General features: G+C 50.3%; 1 protein-coding gene and 1 long non-coding RNA gene across 4 annotated transcripts in view; one reads left to right on the top strand and one right to left on the bottom strand.

The window, feature by feature from the left end:
• Positions 1–5,739: 5,739 nt before the first annotated feature.
• pou3f3 (POU class 3 homeobox 3) lies at positions 5,740–11,161 on the bottom strand. The gene has a single exon (XM_003224282.4). The coding sequence runs from the start codon at positions 9,771–9,773 to the stop codon at positions 8,409–8,411; it is 1,365 nt and encodes a 454-aa protein (XP_003224330.1). The 5' UTR covers positions 9,774–11,161; the 3' UTR covers positions 5,740–8,408.
• Positions 11,162–13,308: 2,147 nt separating this feature from the next.
• LOC103279704 (uncharacterized) overlaps positions 13,309–16,244 on the top strand; it is a 158,779-nt gene continuing 155,843 nt past the window's right edge. The window contains exon 1 of one of the 3 annotated variants that reach the window (XR_010004334.1): positions 13,309–14,808. This is a non-coding gene — a long non-coding RNA (uncharacterized LOC103279704). Of the gene's footprint in view, positions 14,809–14,858; positions 15,421–16,244 lie in introns of those variants that run through there. The other 2 variants (XR_506936.3, XR_506937.3) reach the window with 2 other exon arrangements.

Genomic DNA, 16,244 nt, shown 5'->3' with positions numbered 1-16,244 from the left:
ACAAAGCACCCGACACGCACAAAATAGCCCACAGCCCACGATGGGGGAGAGAAAGAGCAGCTGGGAGGGTGGTCAATAGGTTCTCTGTGGCCCCGTGAGATCCTCAGCCTTACAAGAGCCTTAGAAGGAGCTCCCTTGATGCTGTGGAAGGCTTTCATGGCCGGAATCACTGGGTTGGTGTGAGTTTTTCGGGCTGTATGGCAAAAAAAATGGCCATACAGCCCAGAAAACTCACAACCCAGTTTCCTTGGTCCTTCTCCCCGCTCCAGAGCCTCCGCAGCTCGGCTGCAGCCCCGGCAGCATCTCCTTGCTTTCCTTTCCTCTCTATCCGCTCCTCCTCCTCCTCCTCCTCCTCCCGCTCCGCGAGCGCCAAGGCCCATTACATCTCCAAGCAGCGCCATTCATCCCCTGATCGGAGCCGCCCATTACTCAAACGGCGGTGGAGGGGAATTCCTGCCGCCGCCCTGCCTCCCTCCTTCCCATCCTCTCTCTCTCTCACTCTCTCTCTTTCTCTCTGTGCCTCAGTCTCTCGGGGGCTTCCACTGACTCCCATCTCGGGAGAGAAAGGAGAGGAGGATCCAGCGGTCAGGCGCGAAGAAACCAACCCCTTTCCTTCGGGGAGGTTAATGCCGATTAAGACCCTCCCTGGGTCCGAGTCACAAACGCCACCGGAGCTGGAAAGTGGGAAGGAAGGCCCACTCTTCCAGTCTGTGTGACTCACAGAGTGGACAAAAGCCAGGAGGAGAAAGGAAAGTATCTCCGCACTCAGCTACTTTGCCATCCTAAATAATATATCATTCCCCTTCAAAGTCCTTCAGAAGTGGCAGGCTAAAACCCGGAACCTCAAGCAATAGCTGGTACCGAATGAGAGCCTCCCTCCTGGGCACACAGGAGACTGGAAGACTTGGAAGGCACTGAAAAGACTGTGCTCTGGCACCACGAGATGTAGAGCCATCCTTAAGAAATGGGGCCACAAAGAGGAGTCCACCACATGCGAGTGTGGAGAAGAGCAAACCACAGACCACCGACTCCAATGCAGCCTGAGCCCTGCCACGTGCACAATGGAGGACCTTCCTATAGCAACCCCAGAGGCACTCCAAGTGGCCAGCTACTCGTCAAAGGACATTTAGTACAATGCCAAGTTTTTAACTTTATGTTTTAAATATATTACAACTGTACCCTCACTTCGCTTCCGATACGATAAATAAATAAACCAACCACCGCACACCCGCCTGCCTTCATTTAAACTCAACACGACTGTTTTGTCCCAACTGATGTGGACATTGGGTTTTTACCCAATGCTCAACAGTGTAAATCCCATAGAAATGAGAGCAACTGACTATTATGCTGGAAGGATCTCTTGTGAGATTCTGATTTGTATTTATTAGGAGGAGGAGCAGCATTTTGCACAACTTCGCCACTGAAGTAAAGACAAGAGAAAAGGAGGAAAGTGGAAGGACGCTTCCCACAGCCCGTCTCTGGGTATGGATGGGTGCCTCCAGCTACCATGCGAAAGGTTCATCGACACTATAGAATGAATGAAGGGTGACTCCGCTTCCATGACACGATGCTATGGGGTCAGGGGTGTTGTGGTTTTTCAAGGCCTTCTCTGACAAGGGGTGCTGATGCCTCGAAAGTTCGGAGGTTCGAATCCAGGGAGCGGGGTGAGCTCCCTCTGTCAGCTCTAGCTCCTCATTGAGAGAAGCCTCCCTCAGGATGGTAAAACATCAAACATGCAGGGCAACGTCCTTGCAGACGGCCAATTCTCTCACACCAGAAGCGACCTGCAGTTTCTCAAATAGTTCCTGACAGAAAAAAAAACAAAACAACAACAAGAAAACCAAACTACAGACCCCAGGACTCCATAGCATTGAGCTGCCCAGTTAAAGCCGTGTCCTGCTGTACTCATTTTACCGTGTGGAAGCACCCTCAGCAGTCCCAGTCCCCGGATGAGAGGACTTCTGGAAGTCTTGGAGGTCGAGTGACGTCACCTCCGGAATACCTCGGGCAGCGTGGCCGTGGGCCCTTGCCTTTCGGGTATTGGCCCCAACTCTCCCTGGAGGTTTTGGTTTAGACGGAGACCCTGAAGAGGAAGGTCCAGCCAAGCCAACAGGCTTCAAACTTCCCCTTTCCTACTGGAACACAACATACATGGAATGCACAAAACTGGAGAAACAATTGGTCAATTCTTAAGAACAGACGGACAGTTAACCCAATAATAAGCCATCTCAAAATGTGCCCCAACTGAGCCCAGGAGTAGAGGCTCCTTCAGATGTTTTCAACCTCAAATCCTCAAATCCTTGAAGCTCCTGCTCGACCCAAAGGCTAGGAATGGCCGGCCTTTGGGTAGAGCAGGACACTTGTCTGGTTGATGGCCTACCTGGATCACCACCACCACCACCACCATCACCTTCACCACCACCTGAGATTTGCTTGGAAGAAGCGCCTCATTTTCAGCCTTCCTAGCAGCAGCTTTCCCTCATTTCCCTGGCTTTTTCGCCTTGCTTTTTGCCAATGTTCTTGGACCCGGACTGAAGACTACTTGTCCCTCTGCTCAACCCTCCTTTCTGAGCCTACTTGTTGCATCCCTTTTAGAAATTGATTAATCGCCCTGCAACTCATGCGAGCTGAACTGCGCACCGCCGCCAAAAAGGAGGTCCCGCTTTTATCTCTAGGAGCTGGCAGGCACAGATTTATTTTTTCTCCTTCTATTTATATGCAAATATGGCCCGTGTCTTAATAGAACGATACTATATATATATATATATATATATATGCAAAAATATAGAAGTGTCGCCTTGACTTTCGTTTGAAGAGGCTGGTCATTTATTACAAAAATAAACGAATAAATACAACAATATGCTGTTGCTTTCGACAGGATACATATTTTACAAATATATAACCCCTTTTTTAAAAAACAAACACTACACGTATGGAAAATATGACACGCATTGAGAAAAATATCAATAATAATATACACTGTGCTGTCGAAGGCTTTCATGGCCGGAATCACTCGGTTTCGGTGAGTTTTCCGGGCTGTATGGCTATGTTCCAGAAGCATTCTCGTCTGACGTTTTGCTCACATCTATGGCAGGCGTCCTCAGAGGTTGTGCAACCTCGGAGAACGCCTACCATAGATGTGGGCGAAACGTGAGGAGAGAATGCTTCTGGAACAAGGCCATAGAGCCCGGAAAACTCTCAGCGACCCAATAACAGACACTGCATTTCTTATCAGAGCCGAAGGTTTCCTAAAGAGCCAGCTGAAAAGCACCCATACCAAAAAAGTTTCAATCCTTGCAAGATGCGAACTCAAGTCACTATATTTCAACATATTCCCTTTCGAGGTAATCTCTTGAAAGAGAAAAAGGTGGAAGAGGCGCGATTTAAAGGCAGGCTGGAGATTATGGTTCCAGTTCTGAAAACTGGGTGAGTGCCAACGACACCGAGGCACTTGGCAAATTATTGAATGGCTGGGATTTGGATGGGATTGCGATGGGAAATTAGCTAGAGAACTCCGGGGTGGGAGAAGATTTAGGAAAAGACTGGAAAAAAATAGGAGAGGGATGAAAAGGTTAAATGGTTAAAGACAACTCTTGGTAAAAATATTTCTACTTTCAGCTAGAAAGGAATATGGGGGAAATTACCAACAGTGTTTGGTAGAAATACACAAGTTTTACTTCCAGGTCAGTTTGTACAAAGTTGCACCCTAAATGACCAGTCATAAGACACTGGGTTTATACTTGTTTACACTGCTCAGAGTCATCAAGTGATCTGGTGACACAAAATATTACTTTTCTTATCCACATATTAGAAGCGAGCTCCTCATCGAGGTATATTTCGATGTCTGTTCTCATGGACTTGCAACCCTGAAACATGTGTTGTCGAAGGCTTTCATGGCCGGAATCACAGGGTTGCTGTGAGTTTTCCGGGCTGTATGGCCATGTTCCAGAAGCATTCCCTCCTGCATCTATAGCAGGCATCCTCAGAGGTTGTGAAGTCTGTTGGAAACTACGGTAGGCAAATAGGTTTTATATATCTGTGGGATATATATATATATATCCCACCCAGGATCTTCCACAGATATATAAACCCCACTTGCCTAGTTTCCAACAGATCTCATAACCTCTGAGGATGACTGCCATAGATGTGGGCTAAACCTCAGGAGAGAATGCTTCTGAAACATGACCATACAGCCCGGAAAACTCACAGCAACCCAGTTCTGAAACAGCTACATATTCTGGAGCTCCGGAAAGGGCTGAAGGAAAGGCAATGGCTTCCGTACCTTTACCTTTCGGCACCAGAAGGACACAAAGGTGGGCTCATCTTGCAAAGTGGTGACCTAAAATGCAACCGCCAAAGGTTACCTTAATAAACAAAACAAAAGAGAGTTTAAGATTTGCTGCTAACTCTCTGTGGTCGCCCACATCCACAGCAAACAGACCTTTTATTTTTGAAAAGGGGGAAGCAACTTACAGTTCCCAGTACCCTGCTTTTAGGGTGAAAAATAATAGTCTCCCACGTGCGAGTGGTCTCCAAAGACACTTTATGACCTGAACAGTGGAAAGCCTGCTTACTTTCTGTTCACTTACACAGAACAACAATTGATGCCTTTTCTCTTCTGGCTAGCAAATCCAAGCCTAACTGGGATAGCTAAAACAATAGCTCAAAGGGAAGAATAGCTCAGAGAAAAGACACCCTGCTCTCGCTTGCTTCCCTAAACACCCTTTTCCCATCCCTCCCTCTTTGGATGCTGCCTATCAACCTGGGGTGGCATTTTCTACTTTCATTTCCTGAAGGAAAATGGTTTCCTTGTTTCAAACCACCAGCAACACAGCATCAAGGGAAAGAAAAGGAGCTTAGCCGCCCATTGAAACCCTATATCCATCATCATTATCAGATTCACCGGCTCCTCCTTCCTTCCACTGGGGTTTGTTGGGCTTGTTTTTCTTCCTGGGGACACCACAACATTGCAAAGGTGGCTTCAGAGACCCCTTTCTGTGCCTTCCCAGGATGACTACAATACAACAACAAACAATTAGGGACCCTGCTTCTTTTCTTTAAAGCAGTGCATCTATTTGCGCCCTTGATATAACAGGCACTAAGATTAAAACAAGAGGAGAGAAAACACTGAAATATCTGCACACATACCACGCACCAGTCCCTAAAGCCACACAACAGATGTAAACCACACTGGGAATACTTTCTTCCCTGTATACATATCAACTTAGGAGCACCGTTTGTGAAACCAAAGTGACAAATTAAATAATTTTTTAAAAGTCGTAACCATTAGAAGTATCCAAGCAATCTATTTTTAAAAAAACAGATTTTTTTTGGTTTACATTTCGGGAAAGCAGGGGAGAAAGAAAGGGGGATAGATAGCTTCTCACCTGAAGGGAACTGTTGTGCTCAAACTGGATCTTGAATAAGGAATTCTACAAAGGCTTTTTGTCCCAAAGCCTTGCTTTATCATCCCATTAGACACGTTCAGGACATTGATCTAGGTTGTGGGATGGAATATGGATTTCTACTTCTAAAAAGCTAACCTGAATAATACTGGGAGAAGTGGGGATTCCCTCTCTGCCCCTGGCTCACAAACACACGCCAAAACACCACAAACAGGCCAGAGAAAGCAGCTTTCTTCGTCTCCCTTTGATCCAGCCCCGAGAAGCCTTCCAGGATCTTCTAAACCAAACTTCTTCGACCCCCCATTCGTTTTTGTATGCACCAGACAAAAGACTATTTCATTCTAACAAATTTATTTTTTCTCAATCAGCTCTTACGGAATCACTACTCAAATTAAATTACAATCAAATTATCACATCAAAAGATACCCTTATTACCTAATAGCTGTCCGTATTTTTTTTTAAATTTCATTTTTTAAATTTGTGCTCGTCTGAAAAAAACACGTAATACAAGATCTGGGGAAAAAATAAATTACCGTTTTGCAGCAGTTCATAGGTATTCTGAATAAAATATTAAAAGAAGTCATTTAATGAAAATATAAAGCAAATTTTTTTTAGATCAACCACGGATCTAAACATTTCTCTATTGCCGTCTTTTTTTCTTTTTTTGTTTTTGTTTGTTGAAAAGTTCTGTTTATTAAAACCTACCAAAAACACTGCGAGGAAATGGCAGTATTATAGAATCCCCTCCACAGCACCCATTCAATCAAGTTGGCAACGGATTTAGGAGAGAAGTTCAGAGAAGTGCAGCTGTAGGTGCCCAGTCCTTTTTAACTCCCTTTCTCTGCATTAGTCCAGAAATAAAAAATTAATAAAAAAATGAGCAGTGAACTTTTTTTGGAAATTAATCTTCCAGGATGACTGGCAGCCTTCAGAAGCATAACTGTGACAGCTCTGAATTATTATTCCCTTTATGTTGCTCTTTCTCTCAATTCCTGCAAATCCTACAGGGCTCTAACTTTAAAGATCAACCAACTCGCCTTGTTTCCCCTCTCCCCACTTTTTCTTTACTATTTTCAGGGTCAGCTTTCCATTTTCGGAGGTTTCTTTCTTTTCCCCATTTTTTTCTTTCTTCCTTTTCTTCTCCTCCTCCCATTCCTCCCCCCCCCCCCCTAATTCGTCACAAATTTGCGTTTTCTACCGGCTGCTTGCTTTGTTTGTTCTGTTTCAGTGCTGCTAATCTTACATTTCCTTCCTTTCCTATCTTGCAAAAGAGTCGAGCCCTCTCAATTTGGCAGAATACTGCTTCTTTTTATTATTATTTTTCTCTCCAAAAGAGAGAGGCCATCTCAGGGCCCTTCCACACAGCCCCATATCCCAGAATATCAAGGCAGAAAATCGCACAATATCTGCTTTGAACTGGGTTATCTCAGTCCACACTCAAATAATGTGGGATTTTCCGCCTTGATATTCTGGGATATAGTGCTGTGTGGAAGGGCCCTCCTTCTTTACCAAAACAATGCAGTTTGGCTACAGCAGTGGGGAAGCGAACAAAAGGACAGGAAAGGAGCAAGTGTAGATATAAAAGTAATGTTTTGTGTTGTCGAAGGCTTTCCTGGCCGGAATCACTGGCTTGCTGTGAGGTTTCCCAGCTGTATGGCCATGTTCCAGAAGCATTTTCTCCTGAGGTTTCACCCACATCTAGGGCAGGCATCCTCAGAGGTTGTGAGGTCTGTTGGAAACTAAGCAAGGGAGGTTTATATATCTATGGAAGGTCCAGGATGGGAGAGAGAACTCTTGTCTATTGGAAGCAAGTGTGAATGTTGCAATTAATTACCTTGATTAGCATTGAAAAGCATTACAGCTTCAAGGCCTGGTTGATTCCTGCCATATATTGGCCCTGATTATTTCTTTTCTGGAATTCCCCTGTTTTCAGAGTGTTGTTCTTTATTTACTGTCCCGATTTAATACAGTTTTTAATACTGGCCAGCTAACACCTCCCAACAAAAGATTCTTCCAGGCAGGAAGCAATCAGGCTTTGAAGCTGCAAGGCTTTTCAATGCTAATCAAGGTGATTAATGGCAACATTCACACTTGCTTCCAACAGACAAGAGTTGAATTCTGAACATTCCACAGAGATATAAACCCCACTTGCCTAGTTTCCAACAGACCTCAACAACCTCTGAGGATGCCTGCCATAGATGCAGGCGAATTGTTAGGGGAGAATACTTCTGGAACATGGCCATACAGCCCGGTAATCTCACAGCAACCCAGTGAATCTGGCTATGAAAGCCTTCGACAACACCAAAAAGTAATGTTTTGTCTTCCCTCTTTGACCCTCCTGACACCTAGTGCGTGCGGGTGTGAGACTTGATGCTATGTATGTGAGACAGAAACCTTTCTAAGGATTTGTAGGGCGATCCATTTGTGGGTGGCGAGTGGGTGGGCGGGAGTAGGTCTGGGGAGGAAGAAACGGAGCAGAGACAGAGAGATGGGGGGGGGGGGGAAGAGAGAGGGAGAGAGGAGAGGTAGCTGCTCCTTGATGGCGACCATCGCGGCCACTCCAGAGCATCCACGGAGAGACACCTTGTTTGGTGAGGGTGTTGCAAGAGGGAAGAGCTATGGATCTGTGTGTGTGGGAAGGCAAACTGGACTGGGCAACTCCAATTTGGTCCGGATCTGGGGGCGTTGCAAATGTTGGGGAATCTGAGCTGTTCGGCTCCAAATAACCCTCGGTTGGGGTGATTCCACCATAAATATAGCAGAGGAGCAGAAGTAAACAAGGCAGTTGGGGAAGTGGGCCGGAGGGATGTGTGTGTGCATGGCGTGACTGTGTGGCGCTCGCTGGCTCGTTAGCTCGCTCCCTCGCTGCCCTCCACGGCTGCCTTTCTCCGTCTCCCCCTCCTCCCTCTCTCCCTTCTTTCCCTTTGGTGCCTGCCTGCCTGCTTTCCCCAGCCCTCTCTGCCCTTCTCTCTCTCTCTCTCTCTCCGCCCGGCCCGGCCCGCCTCACTGCACGCCGCCCTGGAGTCCGTGGTGCGGGGGCGGCGTGTCCGCGCTGACGTTCCCGACCTGGGAGTAGACGTCGTCAGGCGCCTGCTGCGGGATGCCCGGCGGGGTCATGCGCTTCTCCTTCTGCCTCCGGTTGCAGAACCAGACGCGGACCACCTCCTTCTCCAGCTGGAGGCTGTCTGCCAGCGAGGTGATCTCCTGGGCCGAGGGCTTGGGGCACTTGAGGAAGTGGCTCTCCAGCGCGCCCTTGACACTCACCTCGATGGAGGTCCGCTTCTTGCGCTTCCGGCCCTGCGCCGCGATCTTGTCGATGCTGGTGGGGCTGCCCGTGGAGGAGTCGGCCTCCTCCAGCCACTTGTTCAGCAGCGGCTTCAGCTTGCACATGTTCTTGAAGCTCAGCTGCAGGGCCTCGAAGCGGCAGATGGTGGTCTGCGAGAAGACGTTGCCGTAGAGCGTGCCCAAGGCCAGGCCCACGTCGGCCTGGGTGAAGCCCAGCTTGATGCGCCGCTGCTTGAACTGCTTGGCGAACTGCTCCAGGTCGTCGGAAGTCGGCGTGTCCTCGTCGGAGTGCGGGTCGTGGCTGTTGAGGCCCCCGCCTCCGCCTCCTCCGCCGCCTCCTCCGCCGTGGTGCGCGTGAGGGTGGTGGTGATGCTGCTGGTGGTGGTGGTGGTGGTGCCCGGGGTGGTCGCCCAGCTCCGGCGTGTCTCCGCGCACCAATCCCGGGTGAACCCCCAGCGCTTGGCTGCCCGGCGGAGGGCTCAGCATGCCGTTCACCGTGAAGCCGCCGGGCTGCGAGTAGAGCAGCGGCGCTTGCTGTTGCTGTTGCTGCTGCTGCTGCTGCCCAGCCATGGAGCCCCAGTGGCCTTGGTGGGGCGGCGGAGGGCCCAGGTGGGGCGGGCGGTGGTGCAGCAAGTCCTCCCTCCCGCCGCCGCCACCCTTCACGTCCTGCTGCTGTTGCTGTTGCTGCTGCTGCTGCTGAGGGCTGCCGCTCATGCTGGACCACGGAGACCCCGCTTCGGCGGCCGCGGCGGCTGCGGCGGCGGCTGCGGCTGCGGCGGCGTGGGGCAACGCGGTGACCCATTGGTGGGCATGGCTCAGCATATGTCCGCCATTGCTCTGGACCATGAAGTCGCTCTGGACCATCTTCACCGAGGAAGGGTCGCCGCGGTAGCCGTTGTTGGCGTTGTTATTGCCTCCGTTGCCCCCTCCTCCGGCTCCTCCTCCTCCTCCGCCGGCGACGGAGGTGACGGCGACGCTGCCCGGCTGCATGCCCCCAGCGGCGGCGTCCGAGTGGACGATGGCGCCGGCGGCCGAGAGGAGGCTGTTGCCGGGCAGGTAGGGGTTGGAGGCCGCCGTGGCCATGCTCGCCACCGTCGACGCCGCCGCTGGCCTTCCGGCGCCCCCTCCACCGCGCCCTCCGCCAGCCTCCGCCGCCCAGAAATGCGTGAGGAGAATCCTCGCCCCTCCGCCCGGCCGCCTGCCAGCCTCCCTCGGCCGGCGGGCGACGGGCGAGACCTCCGACCGGGAGGCGCCCCTCCGAAGGAAGGGAGGGAGGGAGGCAGGGAGGGGGCTCTTACGCCACCAGCAGCGCCCTCGCCCTCGCCGCCGCCGCCGCCTTCAGTCCCATTCACCTGCTCGGCATGGAGAGGAAAGAGCGCCCAGTCCAGCCCGGCCCGCTTCTCCTTCGGCCTCGGAGGGGCTTTCTCTCACAACCTCTTTCTCTCTCTCGCTCTTGTGAGAAGGTTACAGTCCAGTCCCGCTTCTTCTTCGCTCCTTGGAGGACGTTTCCCTCTCAATCTCTCTCTCTTTTGCGGGAAGCCAGTCCCGCTTCTTCTCCGCTCCTCTCCTCGGCGGGGCTTTCTCTCTCAATGGCAGCGGAGGCGGGAAGCCAGCCAGCAGGTTACAGTCCAGTCCCGCTTCTTCTTCCCTCTTCTCCTCGGAGGGGGTTTCTCTCTCTCTCTCTCCCTCCTTCTCTTTCTTCTTTTCCGCCACAGAGAAACTTTCTCCCCCTCCTTCCTTCCCCTCCTTGGAAGGCAGGCTTTGTATGGCGTGAATGAGGTGCGTGTGGGCTCCTTTTCTTTCGCCCCTCGCTCACTCACTCCCTCACTCGCGCGCACTGAGGCTGGGAGGGAAAGCCTCTCTCTCTTTCTCTCTCTCTGGCTTTCTTCCCCCACCCCTTTCTCTCTCTCTCTCTCCCTCTTTACTCTCTCGCTCTAAGCGCGCAAGTTTTGTTTATGTCCTAAGCAAAACTTCTGGCGAAAGAGGTTTTCCGGCGGAGAAGCTGCTGCCTGGGAGGGGAGCAGAAGCATCGCTCTTCCAAGTTGCCTTCGGAGAGGGAGCCAGCCAGCCTGAAGAAGAAGGCATGCCGCTCCTCCGTTGCTCCCCCGGCTCGCTTTCCCAGTCCCAGCTCACATGGTTTGTTTGGTTATATTTTGGAGGGAGGGGGAGAAACCCCAAAGAAGAAACGAGAGCAGGAAATGTCCAAGGATAAAGTTGAGAAGGCTCCGCTCCGCTCTGCAACCAGGAAGCGGTGTGTGTGTGTGAGAGAGAGAGCCTCGCTGGAGGGCTGTGGGCGCGCAGAGATGGTTCTCCTCGAGTAGCCAAGGACTCGGCGCTTCCTCTGCCTCCTCTGTTGCCTCCTCCTCCTCCTTCGCCTCCTCCTCTTCCTCTCCTCCCCCTCCTCGCTTCCTTCTCTCTCTCTCGCCTTCTGACAGTTCTGCCTCTGTCCCTCCCTCCCTCCCTCCCTCCCTCTCTCTTTCGCTCTCTCTCTCTCTCTGGCGAGCGAGTGTTTACCCTCCGCCGAGGGCGCGCGCACCACCGCCCGCCGCCGCCACCCCACTTTCCCCAAATACAAGGAAGCCGAGCGCGAGGGCCCCCGCGGATTGGCTGCCCGCTGCGTGATTGGCAGGCCCGGAATGACTGGCTCAGGACCGGAGGCCCCCCCTTCCGGCCGTTCCGATTGGTTGCTTTTTAATTTAGGCGACAGCGTCAAAAGTGGAGGCTGGAAAGATGCCCTGCCTCTCAAGCCCACCCCCTCCTTTCCCTCTCCCTCGTCATCTTAACTCTTTTCAGCCCAGCGAGGAAAGCCGAGTCCCTGGCTCCCCTCCGCGACGAGGTTGAGCTGACCAGAGGGAGGCGGGAGAGAGAGAGAGAGAGAGCGTGTGGGGGGAAAAGCACGCGGGGATGGCCCTCTCCGGAATGCCTTGGGCTCGCCTCGCTTGCCTCTGAGGGTCCCTTTCCGGGGGGAGGCTCGCCATTCCCCACGAAAAGGCGGCGGCGGCGGGGGGGACGCGTGGAAAGGAAAGGAGCGCGCACAAACTTTGTCCTCACTCCCTTCCTTTATTCCCCCATTGGCCTGGGTGAGCACAGATGTGAAGGCCAAGCCCCCCCGCCCCCCCACGAGAGAAACCCGCCCTGCGACGAGGAGGCCAGGGGGCGGCAGCATGACTTTTCCCGCCGGCCTTTGTTTGGCTGCCCTCCGCTCATCCATCTCTCGGCAACGGCGAGGCGTCCCTGTGTGCGCCTCTTTCCCCGCCTCCCTTCCAAAGAAAACAAGAAAAATAAGAATCATAAAAAATTCGGGACGCTCCGAGGTTTATGTGAGCCACACCGAAACTTAGCAATCCTCTTAGTCAAGCATCTGCCCCTTGTTGTTTGAAACGGTGTTGTTTTTTCCCTCCCTCCTTCCCTCCCTCCTCGGTTGCCAAATGCCTTTGAATGAATCTTATTTCCAACAAACAGATTTTTTTTTTAATGTGGCCGGAATCACTGGGTTGCTGTGAGTTTTACGGGCTGTATGTCCATGTTCAAGAAGCATGCTCTCCTGACGTTTCGCCCACATCAATGGCAGGCATCCTCAGAAGTTGTTGAGGTCTGTTGGAAACTAGGCAAGTGGAGTTTATATATCTGTAGAAGGTCCAGGGTGGGAGAAAGAACTCTTGTCTACCTGAGGCAAGTGTGAATGTTTCAATTAATCACCTTGATTAGCATTGAAAAGCCTTGCAGCCTCAAGGCCTGGCTGATTCCTGCCTGGGGGAATCCTTTGTTGGGAGGTGTTAGCTGGTCAGTATAAAAAACCCCTCTAAAATCAGGACAGTAAATAAAAAAACAACACTCTGAAAACAGGGGAATTCCAGGCATGAAACAATCAAGGCCAACATATTGCAGGAATCAGTCAGGTCTTGAAGCTGCAAGACATTCAATGCCAATCAAGGTAATTAATTGCAGCATTCACACTTGCTTTAATACCAGTATTAAAAAAAAACTCTAAAATCAGGATAGTAAATAAAGAACAACACTCAGAAGACAGGGGAATTCCAGGCCTGAAACCATCATGGCCAGCTAACACCTCCCAAGAAAGAATTCCCCCAGGCAGAAAGCAGCCAGACCTTAAAGCTGCAAGGCTTTTTACTGCTAATCAAACTGGCCAATTGAAGCATTCACACTTGCCTCCAACAGAAAGAGTTTTTTCTCCCACCCTGGACCTTCCACGGATATATAAACGTCACTTCAGTAGTTCCAACAGACCTCAACAACCTCTGGGCGAAATGTGGGCAAAACGTCAGGAGAGAATGCTCCTGGAACATGTCCATACCACTCTGAAAACTCACAGCAATCCAGTGATTCTGGCCATGAAAGCCTTTGACAACAGACTATTGTTTGTTTTTTTTAATAATCCAACACCAGTCCACGCGCGATCTGGCAGAATATATTTGTGCAGGCTCTTATCTAGCGGCGTGGAAGCTTGGATGGCTGGCTGCTAGTCCGGCGGAAAGAGTTAAGGTGGGCGGGAGGAAGGGACGGCGAGAGGAGAGAGGGAGGAGAATGGGAGAGAGAAGGAGGGAGGGAGGGAGGGAGAGAAGGAGGAAGGATTGAGAGAGAGAGAGAGAGAGAGAGAGAGAGAGAGAGAGAGAGAGAGAGAGAGAGAGAGAGAGAGAAGGAGGGAGGGGTGGAGGGAGAGAAAACGAGGCGCCCAAGCGGAAACGCAGCACAGAGGCAACCTCAGTGAACCAAGGAAAAAGAGAAAGTGGCAACCCAAACAAGGGCAAATTGAACACTCCGGGGGGATTTCGAGGGAAATGGCTCCTTCAGGGGACACACCTTGGCTAACTGACCCTGCCTGCCTCTTTGTGCGGGGTGTGTGTTTGTTTATATCTGTGGACCAAGCCTCCCTTCCCATTTCAGAAGGCGCCTGAATCTCCCCCTCTCCATCTCCCCCCCCCCCCTTTGAGTCACAATCTTCTCCGGTGTGTGTGTGTGTTTACATGCAGCCTTGCAACGTACCGCCTTCCTGCTCCCCCTCCCACCGCAGAAAAGGGCATTTCGGGGAAGGTGTCCCCGCCATGGGGAGGTTTAGCGCGCATTTGTTTAGGACCCGGTCCAGCGCCTGCTTCCCTAGTCCAAAGATACCATCTCCGGTGGGTTTAGAAAAAGGAGATGGAGCTGGAGAGCCGCCTCTTTCTTCCCTTCTCCCTACTTTTTGTTTCCCCCTTCCAAAGGTTTCCCCCTTTTTGCGGGGAGGGTTGAGGGAGACGAAGGATCGAACACAGATCTCATTGAATAATAATAATAATACATTTTAAAAACCCCGAGATCTCCAGGTGCAGCCGCTTGCCAGAACCCCATGTTTTCTTTTCCAGCCGATTTTGCTTGGATCAGGCTCAAAATCCGAGTGAGTCTCGTGGTTTTGTTTACACTGAATGGGGAGGATAGGAAGGCTGCCATGGGGCCGTCTTTCATTAATATACAGTGAGGATTTTGTCTAAATTACTGCTATGAATTTCACAGTGCAGGCTTTCAAAAGCCGTCTCAGGTGGCCTCATGAAACGTGATCGCTCCTCTCCAAGCAAGACCCACCGAGGTAGCAGTCCTAGGAATCAATAAGAATAACAACAAATACATAAATAATAATAGATAATAATAATAAGGGAGTTTAAAGCCTGCTCCTGAAACACGGTGCAGTTATCCATCAAACAAAGCCGCCTCCAAGCAGAATGTGACATTTTATTATCCCCCCCCCCCGATTTTAATTTTTTAATAAAGGCAAACTTAATCCTTGCCCCATCCCCCAATGATCCACCCCCCCCCCCCATTTCCCCCCACCTTGCTTTCCTGTAGAATGTGATTGCTTTGTCTGGGGGGAAAAATCCAAAGTATATAACAAGGGGAGAACAGTTAGTGCTGATTTCCATTTGCATAAATTTTCATATATTTTGGTGAAAATAATAGACTAGTGGAGAGCTGGGCTTAGTGGAGTCAGTGCAAAGGGAAATCTTACCCTGGATCGGTTGGGGCTGCAGTGGAGGACCCGAATTCTCTCTCTGCAACTTTAAACGGCAGTCAAACACTTAAAATAATAATAATAATTCGAATTCTCCAAAGCCAGGACCTCCTTTGGGTAAGTGCTTTTATTTTTATTTTCTCTTTCCCCTCCCCGCATTTAATTTTTTATTATAGTGAGCATGTCTGTCCACATGAAACTATTTCAATAATAATAATAATAATAATAATAATAATAATAATAATAATAATAATTTACCCACTACCCTTTTCTCTAACATGGAGGTGAAGGATGAACTTGGAGTCATTTCAAAAAGAGCAAAGCAGTTCTTAGGTGCTAGCTTGGGACTACATTTTTCGACAACTTTGCTTTGGAGGGGATGAAGAGACTGGGAGAGAGAGTTCGAGACATAGATTGGAAGATGAGCCAGTGATTAACAATGTTTACCTCACAACCTCTGAGGATGCTTGCCATAGATGCAGGCTAAACGTCAGGAGAGAATGCTTCTGGAACATGGCCATACAGCTCGGAAAACTCACAACAACCCGTTGACTCCGGCCACGAAAGCCTTCTACAACAGCAGTGTTTACTCTTTATCCATGATCTTCAGGACTAGGGGACAGTAGCCGTCCTCCTTCCCTTTGCACAGCCACCTAGTTTTCAGGCATTGCACTAAAGGAGAGACGGTTGTGGAGGGAAAAAGAGGACTTCGGCACCTGCCCTGATCTGGTGAGGTTGGGGGCGTTTTTTTTGGGGGGGGGGGACGGGGAGAGAGAAAGGTCAGGTCGTTGAGGCTGGACCCAGGGGGCTAACCAAGGGGCAGACGGTGAAGCCTAACATCCCCAGCTCTGTAGCGAAAGTGGCTCATCCATCAAAACTAACAAGGACACCCCTTACTTTTATTGTCCAAGGAGGGCATAGGTGGCAGGAGCCTTTTAAAAGGAACTGGATTGGGTTGCTGTGAGTTTTCTGGGCTGTATGGCCATGCTCCAGAAGCATTCTCTCCTGACGTTTCGCCCACATCTATGGCAGGCATCATCAGAGGTTGTGAGGTTTACTGGAAACTAGGTCAGTGAGGTTTATATATCTGTGGAAGGTCCAGGGTGGGAGAAAGAAAAAAACTCTTGTCTGTTGGAAGCAAGTGTGTATGTTGCAAGGAATCACCTTGTTTAGCATTCAGAAGCCTTGCAGTTTTAAAGCCTGGTTGATTCTTGCCTGGGGGAATCCTTTGTTAGAAGGTGTAAGCTGGCCCTGATTGTTTCCTGTCTGGAATTTACCTGTTTTCAGAGTGTTCTTCTTTATTTACTGTCCTGATTTTAGAGGGTTTTTTTTTTAAAAAAAATACTGGTAGCCAGATTGTGTTCATGTTCATGCTTTCCTCCTTTCTGTTGAAATTGTCCACATGCTTGTAGATATTAATGGCTTCCCTGTGTCCTCTGACATGGTGTCTGTGAGAGTGGTCCAGCATTTCTGTGTTCTCAAATAATATGCTGTGTTCAGGTTGGTTCATCAAGTGCTCTTCTCTGGTTGATTTTGTCTGCAGTGCTTTTCAT

This window comes from Anolis carolinensis, chromosome 3 (genome assembly GCF_035594765.1).
Source record: "Anolis carolinensis isolate JA03-04 chromosome 3, rAnoCar3.1.pri, whole genome shotgun sequence".
Taxonomy (NCBI): Eukaryota; Metazoa; Chordata; class Lepidosauria; order Squamata; family Dactyloidae; genus Anolis; species Anolis carolinensis.
Note: the sequence above shows the minus strand (reverse complement) of the source record. Positions and strands in the feature narration are given on the sequence as shown.